The 18,354-nt window shown below is 43.2% G+C and overlaps 1 protein-coding gene across 1 annotated transcript in view; it reads right to left on the reverse strand.

Moving 5' to 3' along the window:
* Nucleotides 1-268: 268 nt before the first annotated feature.
* The window catches only part of PRMT2 (protein arginine methyltransferase 2), a 42,691-nt gene continuing 24,605 nt past the window's right edge, over nt 269-18,354 (reverse strand). The window contains exons 7-11 of the mRNA XM_060010181.2: nt 5,244-5,419; nt 3,863-3,992; nt 2,927-3,063; nt 1,397-1,568; nt 269-852 (exon numbers count right to left, since the gene is read on the reverse strand). Coding sequence (XP_059866164.1) covers nt 820-852; nt 1,397-1,568; nt 2,927-3,063; nt 3,863-3,992; nt 5,244-5,419 — 648 coding nt within the window. The 3' untranslated portion in view covers nt 269-819. The remainder of the gene's footprint in view (nt 853-1,396; nt 1,569-2,926; nt 3,064-3,862; nt 3,993-5,243; nt 5,420-18,354) is intronic.

An 18,354-nucleotide genomic window follows, 5' to 3' on the forward strand; every position in this document is an offset into this window, starting at 1 on the left:
TGAACACTGGTTACACGTGTGCCCACTTTGTGAAACTCCATCCATCTGTATACTCATGACTTACGCGGTTTGGTGTATATAATTTATATTTCAATAAAAAGTTAACTAAAAATCAAAACCACACACACCAAAAAATGCAGACATGTACCTACTGGCATGAAAGTTTCTTCATCATATTAGATGAGAAAGGTTACACAGCAATGCACACAGTATGATCCGTGCTTTTGCAAAATAATGTACGTGCACAGAACCAGGATATACACCAACATTCATTTATTAAAAAATATTTATTGAGCATGTACTATGTGCCGACACATAATTTATCTGGAAGACGTCTCTACAAGTGGACTACCCCATGCAGAGCCCCATCGCATGCATCGCACCTCAGGCTCCCACGAGGCTCTGTGTGACCCCACATCCCGCGAGCTGAGTGGGTGAGCCGAGGGCGGGAAGGACACACACACACGACGCACGAACAGCCACCTTCACAGGAGCACAGGGTTGACGAGAGTGTCCTACGAGCTTAGAACTAGACCTGGCTGAGGGACACTGGGCCATCAACTACCCACAGGTGGACACCTGGAAACACAGCCCAGTTCTAAGGATAGGCAGGACAGTGACAATGGCGAGCGTGGACCCCGAGGAGCATGGGCGCGTCTGGGGAGGGCCCGCGGCCCCGCGCCCTCGGGTAAGGGTGTTACCACCCCATCCTGGTGCAAGTCCGCAACTTCCACAGGACACGCGTTCCCGTCCAGGGCTGACGCCACTGAGTCGCGTCTGTCCCTCCACAACGCTGCATCCCGCACAGAGCTGCACCTGTCATCTCCAGATGGGAAAGACTTTCTCTCCAACCTGAGAAAGACAAAGAAAACAAACCAATCAGATGATAAATCATTTCAGTTTGATTAACACACAGTATTTCCTAATAATAATTTAATAGTGGACAAGAGTCTGGTATTCAGGTGCAGACTTTCAACAACAAACATTTAAACTTTTTTAACGTAAATCAGCATAAAGCAAAGCGCAAAGCAGGTACTACAAAATAAAGGGAAACCATTTGATTATTTTCTTCCCTCTCCTGCATTAACCCTAAGTCTGAAGAGGAGGATTTCCCGTGGGCTCTGTGAGCCGTGAGCCCTAAGGCCCCGCCTGGCCACATGCTCACTTCAGCCCTCTAACTGCTGCCACGGCCAGAACACGACTCCACCGCACGTCCACATTGCCCACGGCAAGGCATGCGGGGGGAGAGAGGCTGCACCATGGCCCGGCCCTCGGCCCCAGCTCTGGCCACGGGGTCCGCCGGGTGGGATTAGGCATCTGCCACTGCAACCGCCACAGACCCACCAGCTGCCCGGACTGGCACCATAGCCCGTGACTCCACAGCTAAATATCTTACTTTCTGTGACCCGGGGTCTTGTCTAGAAGTGACGGACCAGCTCAGAGTGACAGACATGTGCCGTCTCCACACGGGGTTTCTCTGCAACACCACTGAGCCTGTGACCACGTCTCCCGCGAGGACGGACACGGGCTCGTCCATCATGAACAGCACCTGCTTCCAGTGGGTGGTGCTGCAAGACAGGGGCGTGGTGTCACCCCTCAGGGAGCCCATCGGGACTGCCATGCCCCCACCCTGTGATCAGACGGCTTCATGGGACCCGCGTGGACCCACAACCCGGGGGGCCTCCTGGACGCTGCACGGACTCCCTGGTGCCAGGGAGGCCGGGCCTCAGGGGCACGTGGCCAGACCCAGGTCCCCAGGGGCCGCCTGTCCCCAGCCCCTCGTGGGGTCAACCCAGCCTCCACGAGCTGGCACGGCAGTGCCCACCCAAAGCCACCTTCTCTGAACTGCTGACGCCCACGGTTCTAGTTTCTGCAGTTAAAGTGAGATACACGCTGCTGAAATCGTGTCCAAAAAAAGTCATAATTCCTGTGAAGGTTCAGCTGAGTGTGAGCAAACAAGTGCAGCATTGGGGGGAGCAGTGACACCCCGGATTCTGTAAGTCCTGTGACTCTCACACCCAAGCGCTTGAAAGGACCCAGGTCACACCCCGCGGTGAGGTTCTGCTGTGTCTCCCCTTCGTGTCACATCCTCCCTGACGCTGGGCCACCCCCTCAGCCACCGTGATGGGGGTCTCCCTCCCTGGCCCACGCCCTGCCCCCCATCCCGTCCCCATGCCACCTGTGTATGGATGACCCCACGCAGACGCTCAGGTGGGAAACGCCGGGCACACACAGTTCGTGGGGGCCCCTGAGGCCCCTCTCCTGCGGGCCCTGGAAGGAGGCTCTGGCCAGGCAGCTCGCTCTCCTGCTCGACTTCCACAAAGGACGCTGAGGACCCCTGGGCCCCAAGACCGTGGGGTGTCTGACTCAGGCGTCTGCGCCCCTCCCTGGGCCTTGCTCACTTCTGCCGATCACACGGTGCAGGGGAGCATTGGGGCCGTCCCTGAAAGGGGCAGCGGAAGTCCCCGAATGAAGGTGGCGCCCCCCCGAGGGGCCACTGTGTCCGGCAGCACGACAGACAAGGTGCGCTTCCCCACGCACAGGAGCAAGCGTGCAGCCTCGAAACCTTACTGCTCAGAAGATGCATCTCGGGAAACATCTGCCTTCCCCAGAAGTCGGAGTAAAAGCCCCTGGAACCCTGTGGGCTGTTTCTGTGTCAGATGGTGAAGAGCTGCAGCAGCGTTTGGGGCCACGGAGAGAAGGTGGAGCCTGACCATCCAGGGTGTCGGGGACCCCTGACCCCGGCCCCGAGGAAGCCCGATGCCAGGGGGGGCAACCCGGACTCACCGCCAGCCCTCCCGCCCCTGGGCCAGGGCTCAACCGCGTCTGGAGAGATTTGGGCCCACTCCCGATATTACTAGATCTTGAAACTCGTGGCTCTGCCAGGCTTTGTGTGCTGCCCCAGGACAAGGAGGGGCACACTCACGGGTGCAGCGGGCCCGTGCTCAGCACCAGCTGTGGCTCATCCTCCTCTAGGTTCTGGAACCGGACACTGAACCAGGCTGTGAATCCGTGGAGGGTGCCTGCCTTCTTGATGTCAAAGTGCAGCTCACCTTTCATCATCTGTGTTCAAGCAAATGAGTCAGAAAAGGGCGCTGGGGACCGGGAAGCAGCTCCCACCTCCATGGGGCTCCGTCCCGGATCCCACAGCACTGCCCCAGGCAGCCACGCCGTCTATTGCAGTAGTTATGCCACAAATCTGTAACCTGCTAGTTTAGCTGAACACATCAAAAACCATATCTCCTCCTAGGGAAAGTAAATGTTAAAACCTGCATCCTGAACTCAAAGGCTGCAGATAATCAGAAAAGGTTTTGAGCAATTTGGGTCTCATCTGCCTAATTTTCTGTCCCCAAATTCAGGTGGAATACTTCCTTTTCTCAATTCTTTGTACAAATATAAAGCTCCAGACTGAGTCTCTACAATCCCCAAACTAACTAAAGCCTCAAAAGTTCAGTTTGCACGTGGTTTTGCCCATCTAAGCTCCAGAAGGGGCTTCCTCCACCTCAGAGCAGCCCTTATAATGGGGTCGTCCAGAGCCCACACACGCCACCTCGTGGCCACAGAGGGTAAGTAAAAGAATTTTAAGAATTTTCTCATCAATGGGAGTTAAAAAAACTTAGAAAAAAAATTTAATTCAAATTCCATGATGAAACATATAATTTATTTGAATCTGAAGATGCTGAGAATATTACACATAAATCTAAAAGTAACTGAAGACGTTAAAGAGGTTAACTATAAAGAAAATAACCTAAAAATACAAAAAACAAAATCAGAATAGGAAAAAAAAAAGACTGTGGGAAAATCAATAGCAACAAGTTTAACTTGTTTATTTGAACAGGAAGGAAGGGTCACCTCTTCTCACCTCGAGGTCGGCGATCTGCACGGTTCTCATGTCCAGCTGTAATATGGTGCATGGCTCAGAGAGACAGTCTTCTGGTTTCAAAATGTGGTTATACTTGGGCTTCGAAAAAAACTCCTTAATTGCTAAAGATCTGGGGAAAAGTCAAAGTAATTTTGCTCAATATCATTTACCCACATCTCAGGCTATCACGCCTCCTCTGCGTCAGCAGGAATTCTAACTCACCGGGCGAGAGGCGGGGCTGAGACGGCTAGCCCTCCGGGGACCCTCAGTGTCCTACTCACGGGGTCTCAGCACACACCCAGAGAACACGGAATCCACGGGAAATTAAATGTTAACGAATGGTGTGAGAGGAGAACAGACATCTCCTCCAAGGGGCCAACCAGTGTCCCGGATAACGTGCGGCCTCAGCACGTTATCCCCCCACCCTCCAGTTCACGGTGTGCCTTTTCTGGACACCACAGACCGTGTTCAGACCTTCCTCCATCTTTCCTTGTCGCTTTCATTACGGAGCGTTAATTCGGGCAGCATGAGAAACCACACCCCACCCCCACCCCCTGCTCTTTTCAAACCTTCCCAGCCCTTCCCACACATTAGTCCTACATGAACCACGGAACGATTCTGTTGGAGACCCTTCCTCTCCATCCCCTTTGGGATTTGGGTTGAGAGTACATTGACTACGGAAGATTCCATACCTTTATGTTGATACATTTTCTTTTTTTGAGTTTTTTAACAAAAAACAAAAAGGCCCAGAGGCCCCCATCTTGCTGCCAACTCCCCAGCTGGACACTTAGCAGGTGTCCAGGCTCATTGAACAGAAGCTTCTTTCTGCCTCTGACAAAGGGGCCCTTCCCTAATTCCAGGGCTGCTGCTGGGTCTCTCCTGCCCACGTCCCACGGCACCTCAGAGGGGACGCAGCCGACACGTGTCACTATCCTTCTCAGAGGAGGCGATGTGACAACCATGAAGGCCTTGAGAGAAGACTGTTTTATGTTAAAACCTGAAGCTCTACCACAAGCCTGACGTATGTTACACACGAGGAAATGAACTTTTGTGGAGCACCGCTTTCTTTGCCAAATGCCAGCGATGCCTTCACTAACACATTTTCTGACTCCTGTTAAAAAGTTACGGCTCTTAGTGGGAACATCCATTTGTTTTAACAGCCCACGCATTTATAAACATGACTTTATTTTTCCCATTATATTTGGGGTCTTATAAATGGGACACTTCAATTTCCCATCACATCTGTTGGTTTAAAGACCTGTAAGGCAACGTGCAAACTTCTTAGTCACGTGAGCAAACTGAGCTCAGCACGGTGAAAGCTCTGAGACCTGCAGCCCGCCCCGCATGCTCCCGCAGCCCGGGAGCGCCCGGTGACACTCACTTGAGGGCACTGAGGTCGAACTCGTAGGCGTTGTCCCAGAAGAGCACCTTGCTGCGGTAGTCCCTGTCGGCGCTGCAGGGCACCAGGTGCAGCGCGGCCGTGGTCGGCCAGATGACCCCGTCCTCCTTCAGCCACGCGTCCCGGGCATAGAGGATGGACTCGATCATGAACTCAAACTGCAGGGAGGGAGACGCACAGGAGACACCGTGTCTGTGCAGCCCCCTCGCTGCTCAGATTCTGGGGTCTTCACGTCTGTCACCTCCAGAGGCACAGAACGGGCTGAGCTGCCCAGCCCAGGGGAGGGCTTCTCTTGCGCCCACACGGCAGTGGTCACCGAGTCCAGTCACAGCCTGGGTTTAAGCCCCATCGAGCCGCGTGGAGCTCGGAACTGGGCGTGGCTAATGGGCGGGAAATCAGCCTCTCGCCCACCCCACTCACTCAGCAGTCAGCTGTCCCCACGTTCCTAAAGCCCTCAAGTGTTTCAGGGTGTTAACTCTCCAACAATATCAACCTGGTCTGGGGTATCCTCAGGATTCTCACCACCCTTTAAGTTGGCTGAAGTCACTTCTTAAAAACGTGGAACACCGGGGGCGGAGTCAAGATGGCGTACTAGGAGGACTCGGAATTTGCGTCTCCACACAACTAGGGCACCTACCAGGCACCGGTGGGGACCCATGGACACCTAAGGGGACGGGAGGAACCCTCAACGACCAGCAGGAAGTGGGGGGAGTGAGGGGGAAGGAGAAGCAGAGGTGGGACAGGATTGGCTCCCCTAAGGGGCGCCTGGGGGAGGGGAAGGGATCCCACACCCGAAAGGGGAAATTGGGGGACCGTTGGGAGGGCAAAGGATCAAAAGGGAGCGTGGCCAGGTCTCCCCTGCCCACTCGGGCCCCCAGAAGCCCAGCCTGATCCTCTGCCCTCCCAGCCTCCCTCCTGCTGTGCAGACCCCAAGCCACACCCCTACATTCGAAGACCCCCTCTGAGACCTGCCCCAATGCGCTGGGTCTAAACCCCACCCACACACCCCCACTCAGGGCCCTACCTCCAAACTCCTTAGCTCCACACTCCAGACGCCCTCCATTCCACGTGTTGCCTCTCCCCTTCCACCCTAAGCAGAGGCCCCACCCCACGCTCAAACGTCACCCCCCACCCACATAGGTCCCGCCCCACCCTAAACCCCGCCCCTGCCTATTCCACCTTCACCAGAACTCCGCCCTCATAGCCAAGGCTTTTTTTTTTTTTTTTCTTTTTCTTTTGTCCTCTTTTAGATTGGGGTTCCATTTTACCTTGTTGATTCACTGTCATTGATTCTTTTAGATTTTTGTTTTTCCTAATAAACCTTTTATTTTTCTAATTTTATTTTATTCTTTATACTTCGTTAGTGATCTCTCCTCCTGGCTTGTTGCTCCCCCCCCACTTTTTTTTTCTTTTTTCTGCTGTGGTTTTACTTTACCTTGTTGCAGTTGTTTCAATTATAGTTTTATTTTTCCTAATATATTTTTTATCTTTCTAATTTTATTTTGTTTTTCATTCTTTGATATTGTACTGCTCCTTTTTTTCTTTATTTCTTCCTTTTTTTTTTTTTTTTTTTTTTAATGTGCCATGAAGCTTGCAGGATCCTGGTTCCCAGGCTGGAGGTCAGGCCCGAGCTCCCGTGGTGGGAGCTTGGAGTCCAAACCACTGGACTAACAGAGAACCTCAGACCCCAGGGAATATCAATTGGAGCCAGGCCTCCAGGAGGTCTTCGTCTCAGCACCAAGACCCAGCTCTATCCAACTGCCTGCCAACTCCACTGCTGGACATCTCAGGCCAAACAACCAGTAAGACAGGAATACAGCACCACCCATCAAAAAATATATATATAACGACAAAAAAATATGTTACAGACAAAGGAGCAAGGTAAAAACCTACAAGACCAAATAAATGAAGACGAAATACGCAACCTACCGGACAAAGAATTCAGAGTAATGATAGTAAAGATGATCCAAAATCTCAGAAACAGAATGGAGAAAATACAAGAAACATTTAACAAGGATCTAGAAGAATTAAAGAGCAAACAAACAGTGATGAATAACACAACTACTCAAATTAAAAATACCCTAGAAGGAATTAATAACAGAATAACTGAGGCAGAAGAACGGATAAGTGACCTGGAAGATAAAAGGGTGGAAATAACCTCCAGGGAGCAGAATAAAGAAAAAAGAATGAAAAGAATTGAGGACGGTCTCAGAGACCTCTGGGACAACATTAAATGCACCAACATTTGAATTATAGGGGTCCCAGAAGAAGAAGAGAAAAAGAAAGGGTCTGAGAAAATATTTGAAGAGATTATAGTCAAAAACTTCGCTAACATGGGAAAGGAAATAGTCAATCAAGTCCAGGAAGTGCAGAGAGTACCATACAGGATAAACCCAAAGAGAAACATGCCGAGACACAAACTAATCAAACTATCAAAAATTAAATACAAAGAAAAAAATATTAAAAGCATCAAGGGAACAGCAACAAAGAACATACAAGGGAATCCCCATAAGGTTAACAGATGATTTTTCAGCAGAAACTCTGCAAGCCAGAAGGGAGTGGCAGGACATACTTAAAGTGATGAAAGGGAAAAACCTACAACCAAGGTTACTCTACCCAGCAAGGATCTCATTCAGATTCAATGGAGAAATTAAAACCTTTACAGATAAGCAAAAGTTAAGAGAATTCAGCACCACCAAACCAGCTTTACAACAAATGCTAAAGGAACTACTCCAGACAGGAGACACAAGAGGAGGAAAAAACCTACAAAAACAAACCCAAAACAATTAAGAAAATGGTAATAGGAACATACATATCGATAATTACCTTACACGTGAATGGATTAAATGCTCCAATCAAAAGACATAGACTGGCTGAATGGATACAAAACAAGACCCATAGGTATGCTGTCTACAGAGACCCACTTCAGACCTAGAGACACATACAGACTGAAAGTAAGGGGATGGAAAAACATATTCCATGCAAATGGAAGCCAAAAGAAAGCTGGAGTAGCAATTCTCATATCAGACAAAATAGACTTTAAAATAAGGACTATTAAAAGAGACAAAGAAGGACACTACATAATGATCAAGGGATCGATCCAAGAAGAAGATATAACAATTGTAAATATTTATGCACCCAACATAGGAGCACCTCAATACATAAGGCAAATACTAACAGCCATAAAAGGGGAAATCGACAGTAACACATTCATAGTAGGGGACTTAAACACCCCACTTTCACCCATGGACAGATCATCCAAAATGAAAATAAATAAGGGAACACAAGCTTTAAATGATACATTAAACAAGATGGACTTAATTGATATTTATAGGACATTCCATCCAAAAACAACAGAATACACATTTTTCTCAAGTGCTCATGGAACATTCTCCAGGATAGATCATATCTTAGGTCACAAATCAAGCCTTGGTAAATTTAAGAAAATTGAAATTGTATCAAGTATCTTTTCTGACCACAATGCCATGAGACTAGGTATCAATTACAGGAAAAGATCTGTAAAAAATACAAACACATGGAGGCTAAACAATACACTACTTAATAATGAAGAGATAACTGAAGAAATCAAAGAGGAAATCAAAAAATACCTAGAAACAAATGACAATGGAGACACAACGACCCAAAACCTGTGGGATGCAGCAAAAGCAGTTCTAAGGGGGAAGTTTATAGCAATACAAGCCCACCTTAAGAAGCAGGAAACATCTCGAATAAACAACCTAACCTTGCACCTCAAGCAATTAGAGAAAGAAGAACAAAAAAACCCCAAAGCTAGCAGAAGGAAAGAAATCATAAAAATCAGATCAGAAATAAATGAAAAAGAAATGAAGGAAACAATAGCAAAGATCAATAAAACTAAAAGCTGGTTCTTTGAGAAGATAAACAAAATAGATAAACCACTAGCCAGACTCATCAAGAAAAAAAGGGAGAAGACTCAAATCAATAGAATTAGAAATGAAAAAGGAGAGGTAACAACTGACACTGCAGAGATAAAAGAGATCATGAGAGATTACTACAAGCAACTCTATGCCAATAAAATGGACAATCTGGAAGAAATGGACAAATTCTTAGAAATGCACAACCTGCCAAGACTGAATCAGGAAGAAATAGAAAATATGAACAGACCAATCACAAGCACTGAAATTGAAACTGTGATTAAAAATCTTCCAACAAACAAAAGCCCAGGACCAGATGGCTTCACAGGCGAATTCTATCAAACATTTAGAGAAGAGCTAACATCTATCCTTCTCAAACTCTTCCAAAATATAGCAGAGGGAGGACCACTCCCTAACTCCTTCTACGAGGCCACCATCACCTTGATACCAAAACCAGACAAGGATGTCACAAAGAAAGAAAACTACAGGCCAATATCACTGATGAACATAGATGCAAAAATCCTCAACAAAATACTAGCAAACAGAATCCAACAGCACATTAAAAGGATCATACACCATGATCAAGTGGGGTTTATTCCAGGAATGCAAGGATTCTTCAATATACGCAAATCTATCAATGTGATAAACCATATTAACAAATTGAAGGAGAAAAACCATATGATCATCTCAATAGATGCAGAGAAAGCTTTTGACAAAATTCAACACCCATTTATGATAAAAACCCTGCAGAAAGTAGGCATAGAGGGAACTTTCCTCAACATAATAAAGGCCATATATGACAAGCCCACAGCAAACATCATCCTCAATGGTGAAAAACTGAAAGCATTTCCACTAAGATCAGGAACAAGACAAGGTTGCCCACTCTCACCACTCTTATTCAACATTGTTTTGGAAGTTTTAGCCACAGCAATCAGAGAAGAAAAGGAAATAAAAGGAATCCAAATTGGAAAAGAAGAAGTAAAGCTGTCACTGTTTGCAGATGACATGATCCTATACATAGAGAACCCTAAAGATGCTACCAGAAAACTACTAGAGCTAATCAATGAATTTGGTAAAGTGGCAGGATACAAAATTAATGCACAGAAATCTCTGGCATTCCTATATACTAATGATGAAAAATCTGAAAGTGAAATCAAGAAAACACTCCCATTTACCACTGCAACAAAAAGAATAAAATATCTAGGAATAAACCTACCTAAGGAGACAAAAGACCTGTATGCAGAAAACTATAAGACACTGATGAAAGAAATTAAAGATGATATAAATAGATGGAGAGATATACCATGTTCTTGGATTGGAAGAATCAACATTGTGAAAATGACTCTACTACCCAAAGCAATCTATAGATTCAATGCAATCCCTATCAAACTACCACTGGCATTTTTCACAGAACTAGAACAAAAAATTTCACAATTTGTATGGAAACACAAAAGACCCCGAATAGCCAAAGCAATCTTGAGAACGAAAGAAGGAACTGGAGGAATCAGGCTCCCTGACTTCAGACTATACTACAAAGCTACAGTCATCAAGACGGTATGGTACTGGCACAAAAACAGAAAGATAGATCAATGGAACAGGATAGAAAGCCCAGAGATAAACCCATGCACATATGGACACCTTATCTTTGATAAAGGTGGCAGTAATGTACAATGGAGAAAGGACAGCCTCTTCAATAAGTGGTGCTGGGAAAACTGGACAGGTACATGTAAAAGTATGAGATTAGATCACTCCCTAACACCATACACAAAAATAAGCTCAAAATGGATTAAAGACCTAAATGTAAGGCCAGAAACTATCAAACTCTTAGAGGAAAACATAGGCAGAACACTCTATGACATAAATCAAAGGAAGATCCTTTCTGACCCACCTCCTAGAGTAATGGAAATAAAAACAAAAATAAACAAATGGGACCTAATGAAACTTCAAAGCTTTTGCACAGCAAAGGAAACCATAAACAAGACCAAAAGACAACCCTCAGAATGGGAGAAAATATTTGCAAATGAAGCAACCGACAAAGGATTAATCTCCAAAATTTACAAGCAGCTCATGCAGCTCAATAACAAGAAAACAAACAACCCAATCCAAAAATGGGCAGAAGACCTAAATAGACATTTCTCCAAAGAAGATATACAGACTGCCAACAAACACATGAAAGAATGCTCAACATCATTAATCATTACAGAAATGCAAATCAAAACTACAATGAGATATCATCTCACACCAGTCAGAATGGCCATCATCAAAAAATCTAGAAACAATAAATGCTGGAGAGGGTGTGGAGAAAAGGGAACACTCTTGCACTGCTGGTGGGAATGTGAATTGGTTCAGCCACTATGGAGAACAGTATGGAGGTTCCTTAAAAAACTACAAATAGAACTACCATATGACCCAGCAATCCCACTACTGGGCATATACCCTGAGAAAACCAAAATTCAAAAAGAGTCATGTACCAAAATGTTCATTGCAGCTCTATTTACAATAGCCCGGAGATGGAAACAACCTAAGTGCCCGTCATCGGATGAATGGATAAAGAAGATGTGGCACATATATACAATGGAATATTACTCAGCCATAAAAAGAAACGAAATTGAGCTATTTGTAATGAGGTGGATAGACCTAGAGTCTGTCATACAGAGTGAAGTAAGTCAGAAAGAAAAAGACAAATACCGTATGCTAACACATATATATGGAATTTAAGAAAAAAATGTCATGAAGAACCTAGGGGTAAAGCAGGAATAAAGACGCAGACCTCTTAGAGAACGGACTTGAGGTTATGGGGAGGGGGAAGGGTGAGCTGTGACAGGGCAAGAGAGAGTCATGGGCATATACACAGTAACAAACGCAGTAAGGTAGATAGCTAGTGGGAAGCAGCCGCATGGCACAGGGATATTGGCTCGGTGCTTTGTGACAGCCTGGAGGGGTGGGATGGGGAGGGTGGGAGGGAGGGAGACGCAACAGGGAAGACATATGGGAACATATGTTTATGTATGACTGATTCACTTTGTTATAAAGCAGAAACTAACACACCATTGTAAAGCAATTATACCCCAATAAAGATGTTAAAAAAAAAAAAAGAAAGAAAGAAAAAAAAAAAAGAATATATATATATGTATCATTGAATCACTTTGCTGTATAACAGAAATTAGCATAACATTGTAAATCCACTATACTTCAATAAAATTTTTTAAAAAAGAAAAAAAAAAAAAAAGACATAGACTGGCTGAATGGATACAAAACAAGACCCATACGTATGCTGTCTACAGAGACCCACTTCAGACCTAGGGACACATACAGACTGAAAGTCAGGTGATGGAAAAAGATATTCCATGCAAATGGAAATCAAAAGAAAGCTGGAGTAGCAATTCTCATATCAGACAAAACAGATTTTAAAATAAAGACTATTACAAGAGACAAAGAAGGACACTACATAATGATCAAGGGATCAATCCAAGAAGAAGATATAACAATTGTAAATATATATGCACCCAACACAGGAGCACCTCAATACATAAGGCAAATGCTAACACCCATAAAAGGGGAAATCGACAGTAACACAATAATACTACGGGACTTTAAAACCCCACTTTCGCCAATAGACAGATCATCCAAAATGAAAATAAATAAGGAAACACAAGCTTTAAATGACACATTAAACAAGATGGACTTAATTGATATTTATATGATATTCCATCCAAAAACAAACAGAATACTTTCTTCTCAAGTGCTCATAGAACATTCTCCAGGATACATCATATCCTGGGTCACAAATCAAGCCCTGGTAAATTTAATAAAATTGAAATTGTATCAGGTATCTTTTCTGACCACAACCTATGAGACTAGATATCAATTACAGGAAAAAAATCTGTAAAAAATACGAACACATGGAGGCTAAACAATACACTACTAAATAACCAAGAGATCACTGAAAAGATCAAAGAGGAAATAAAAAAATACCTAGAAACAAATGACAATGAAAACACAATGACCCAAAACCTATGGGATGCAGCAAAAGCAGTTCTAAGAGGGAAGTTTATAGCAATACAATCCTACCTCAAGAAACAAGAAAAATCTCAAACAACCTAACCTTACACCTAAAGCAATTAGAGAAAGAACACAAAACCCCCAAAGTTAGCAGAAGGAAAGAAATCATAAAGATCAGATCAAAAATAAATGAAAAAGAAATGAAGGAAACTATAGCAAAGATCAATAAAACTAAAAGTTGGTTCTTTGAAAAGATAAACAGAATTGATAAACCGTTAGCCAGACTCACCAAGAAAAAAAGGGAGAAGACTCAAATCAACAGAAATAGAAATGAAAAAGGAGAAGTAACAACTGACACTGCAGAAATACAAAGGATCATGAGAGATTACTACAAGCAACTCTATGCCAATAAAATGGACAACCTGGAAGAAATGGACAAATTCTTAGAAAAGCACAACCTTCCACGACTGAACCAGGAAGAAACAGAAAATATAAACAGACGAAACACAAGCACTGAAATTGAAACTGTGATTAAAAATCTTCCAACAAACAAAAGCCCAGGACCAGATGGCTTCACAGGCGAATTCTATCAAACATTTAGAGAAGAGCTAACACCCATCCTTCTCAAACTCTTCCAAAATATAGCAGAGGGAGGAACACTCCCAAACTCATTCTACGAGGCCACCATCACCCTGATACCAAAACCAAACAACGATATCACAAAAAAGAAAACTACAGCCAATATCTCTGATGAACACAGATGCAAAAATCCTCAACAAAATACTAGCAAACAGAATCCAACAGCACAATTAAAAGGATCATACACCATGATCAAGTGGGGTTTATCCCAGGAATGCAAGGATTCTTCAATATATGCAAATCAATCAATGTGATAAACAATATTAGCAAATTGAAGGATAAAAACCATATGATAATCTCAATAGATGCAGAAAAAGCTTCTGACAAAATTCAACACCCATTTATGATAAAAACTCTCCAGAAAGTAGGCATACAAGGAACCTACCTTAACATAATAAAGGCCATATATGACAAACCCATAGTCAACATCATTCTCAATGGTGAAAAACTCAAACTATTTCCTCTAAGATCAGGAACAAGACAAGGTTGCCCACTCTCACCACTATAATTCAACATAGTTTTGGAAGTTTTAACCACAGCAATCAGAGAAGAAAAATAAATAAAAGGAATCCAAAGCAGAAAAGAAGAACTGTCACTGTTTGCAGATGACATGATACTATACATAGAGAATCCTAAAGATGCTACCAGAAAACTACTAGAGCTAATTAATGAATTTCGTAGAGTAGCAGGATACAAAATTAATGCACAGAAATCTCCTGCATTCCTATACACTAATGATGAAAAATCTGAAAGAGAAATTAAAGAAACACTTCGATTTACTACTGCAACATAAAAATTAAAGTACCTAGGAATAAACCTACCTAAGGAGACAAACGACCTGTATGCAGAAAACTATAAGACACTGATGAAAGAAATTAAAGATGATACAAACAGATGGAGAGATATACCATGTTCTTGGATTGGAAGAATCAACATTGTGAAAATGACTGTACCACCCAAAGCAATCTACAGATTCAATGCAATCCCTATCAAACTACCAATGGCATTTTTCACAGAACTAGAACAAAAAATTGCACAATTTGTATGGAAACACAAAAGACTCCAAATAGCCAAAACAATCTTCAGAAAGAAAAACAGAGCTGGAGGAATGAGGCTCCCAGACTTCAGACTAAACTACAAAGCTACAGTAATCAAGACAGTATGGTACTGGCATAAAAACAGAAATATAGATCAATGGAACAGGATATAGAAAGCCCAAAGATAAAGCCGCACACATGTCACCTTATCTTTGATAAAGGAGGCAAGATTATACAATGGAGAAAAGACAGCCTCTTCAAAAGTGGTGCTGGGAAAACTGGACAGCTACATGTAAAAGGATGAAATTAGAACACTTCCTAACACCATACCCAGAAATAAACTCAAAATGGATTAAAGACCTAAATGCAAAGCTGGACAGTATAAAACTCTTAGAGGAAAACATAGGCAGAACACTCTGTGACATAAATCAGAGCAAGATCCTTTTTGACCCACCTCCTAGAGAAATGGAAATGAAAACAAAAATAAACAAATGGGACCTAATGAAACTTCAAAGCTTTTGCACAGCAAAGGAAACCATAAATAAGACCAAAAGACAACCCTCAGAATGGGAGAAAATATTTGCAAATGAAGCAACTGACAAAGGATTAATCTCTAAAATATACAAGCAGCTCATGCAGCTCAATATCAAAAAAACAAACAACCCAATCCAAAAATGGGCAGAAGAACTAAATAGACATTTATCCAAAGAAGATATACAGACTGCCAACAAACACATGAAAAGATGCTCAACATCACTAATCATTAGAGAAATGCAAATCAAAACTACAATGAGGTATCACCTCACACCAGTCATCAAAAAATCTACAAAAAATAAATGCTTGAGAGGGTGTGGAGAAAAGGGAACCCTCTTGAACTGTTGGTGGGAATGTAAATTGATACAGCCACTATGGAGAACAGTATGGAGGTTCCTTAAAAAACTAAAAATAGAACTACCATATGACCCAACAATCCCACTACTGGGCATATACCCTGAGAAAACCATAATTCAAAGAGTCATGTACCACAATGTTCACTGCAGCACTATTTACGATAGCCAGGACATGGAAGCAACCTAAGTGTCCATCAACAGATGAATGGAGAAAGAAGATGTGACACATGTATACAATGGAATATTACTCAGCCATAAAAAGAAACGAAACTGAGTTATTTGTAGTGAGGTGGATGCACCTAGAGTCTGTCATACAGAGTGAAGTCAGTCAGAAAGAGAAAAACAAATACCGTATCCTAACACATATGTATGGAATCTAAAAAAAGAAAAAAAAGGTTCTGATGAACCTAGGAGCAGGACAGGAATAAAGACACAGAGATAGGGTATGGACTTGAGGACACGGGGAGGGGGAAGGGTAAGCTGGGACAAAGTGAGAGAGTGGCATGGACATATATACACTACCAAACGTAAAATAGATAGCTAGTGGGAAGCAGCTGCATGACACAGGGAGATCAGCTCCGTGCTTTGTGACCACCTAGAGGGGTGGGATAGGGAGGGTGGGAGGGAGATGCAAGAGGGAGGGGATGTGGGGATATACGTACACATATAGCTGATTCACTTTGTTACACAGCAGCATCCAACACACCATTCTAAAGCAATTATAGTCCAATAAAGATGTTAAAAAAAAAAAAGTAACTGTTCCTAGATTATATTTGACTATGTCAATTTCCTGGCCTAATTTTGAATAAAATGTTGATGTTTATTTAACAAAGAAAAAAAAAGTGGAACATCAAAGCAGGAGTGCCACAGAGGTCACGTTGCACCGAAGTCAAGAGCGGCCCAGCGCCCCTAGGTGCCCCTCGGGAGTGTTGAATTTTGAGAATTCTTTGTATATTCAGGATACACACTGGATATGTGATTAGCAAATATTTTCTCCTAACCTTAGCCTGTCTTTTCATTCTCTTAACACTCTTTTACAGGACAGACATTTTTACTTTTGACGAAGTCCAATTTATCAACTTTTTCTTTAATGGATTATGCTTTTAGAGTCACACCTAAAAACCCTTTGACTAACCCAGGAACACTTTCTCCTGTGATTTCTTCTGAGAGTTTTATAGTTTTATGTTCTAAGCAATTAGATCTGTAATCAATTTTGAGTTCATTGTTTAGTATGAGGTATGAGGCTTAAAGATGAAGTTCTTTTTTTTTTTTGCACATGGATGGCCAACTGTTCCAATATAATTAGGTGAAAAGACTATCTTTTCTCCATTAAATTAACTTTGCCCCTCTGTTAAGAATCAGTTGACCATATTTGTAGGAATACACTGTCTATTCTGTTCCATCGACTTACGTGTCTATTGTTTCACTAGTTTCACAGTCTTGACTACCAGAGCTTTATACTAAGTTTTAAAGTCAGGTACTATAAGTCTTCCAATTTTGTTCTTTTAAAAATTGTATCAGCTATTCTAGTTTGTTTACATTCCACATAAATTTTACAATGAACTTATCTACAAAAACTCCTGCTTAGATTTTTACTGGAATCGTATTAAATCTACAGATTAATCTGGGGAGAAGAGACATCCTTAGAAGGTTGTCTTCCAGCCCATGAACAATGTGTATCTACCGGCATCACGTAGTTTTCAGCATACAGATCTTGTACGTTTTGTCAGATTTCATCATTTTGGAGCTACTGTAAATAGTATTGTACAGTGTTAGTATTTATATAAAAATATGACTGGTTTTTGTATGTTGACTTTGTGATCTTCTTAAACTTGCCTACTAGTCTAGGAAAGTTTTTGGAGATTCCTTGGGATTTTCTACAAAGACAATCATGCTGTTTGAGAAAGGGATGGTTTATTTCTTTGTCTTCGTTCTGTGTGCCTTTCACTTCTTCTCTCCGTTTTGCACTGGTTAGGTTTCCCAGTACAATATGGAGTAGAAGTGGTGGAGCGGCCCTCCCTGCATCACTCCTGCTCTTAGGGGGAAGTTGCCATTCTGTCCTAAAAGCTGAACAAACTGAAACATCAAGAACTCTTCCTAGATCCGTAAGAGAAATGAGGTCACGGAGCAAACTGCTGCCCCCAAATAGGAGAAATTGAGAGACTAATACAGACGGTCCCCTACTTATGATGGTTCAACTTTACAACGGTGCAACAGGAATTCAGTAAAAACTATGCCTCAGATTTTGAATTTTGATCTTTTCCCAGCTAGCGATACACAGTGCAACGCATGAGCCACACAAGCCACAGCCCTGTCAGCCATGATGCTAGGGTGAACGACACTTCCAGTACAGTACTGAGTCAATTACATGAGACAGTCAACGCTTTATTATCAAATGGGCTTTGGTTATGATTTTGCCCAACTGTAGGCTCATGTGAGTGCTCTGAGCACATTTAAGGCAGGCAAGGCTCAGCTGTGATGTTCAGGAACTTAGGTGTGTTATGTGCATTTTGAAGTTTTTTGTTTATAAATTTATTTATTTATTTTTGACTGTGTTGGGTATTCGTTGCTGCACGCGGGCTTTCTCTAGTTGCAGCGAGTGGGGGCTACTCTTCGTTGCGGTGCACAGGCT

Source organism: Delphinus delphis, chromosome 4, assembly GCF_949987515.2.
Source record: "Delphinus delphis chromosome 4, mDelDel1.2, whole genome shotgun sequence".
NCBI lineage: Eukaryota > Metazoa > Chordata > Mammalia > Artiodactyla > Delphinidae > Delphinus > Delphinus delphis.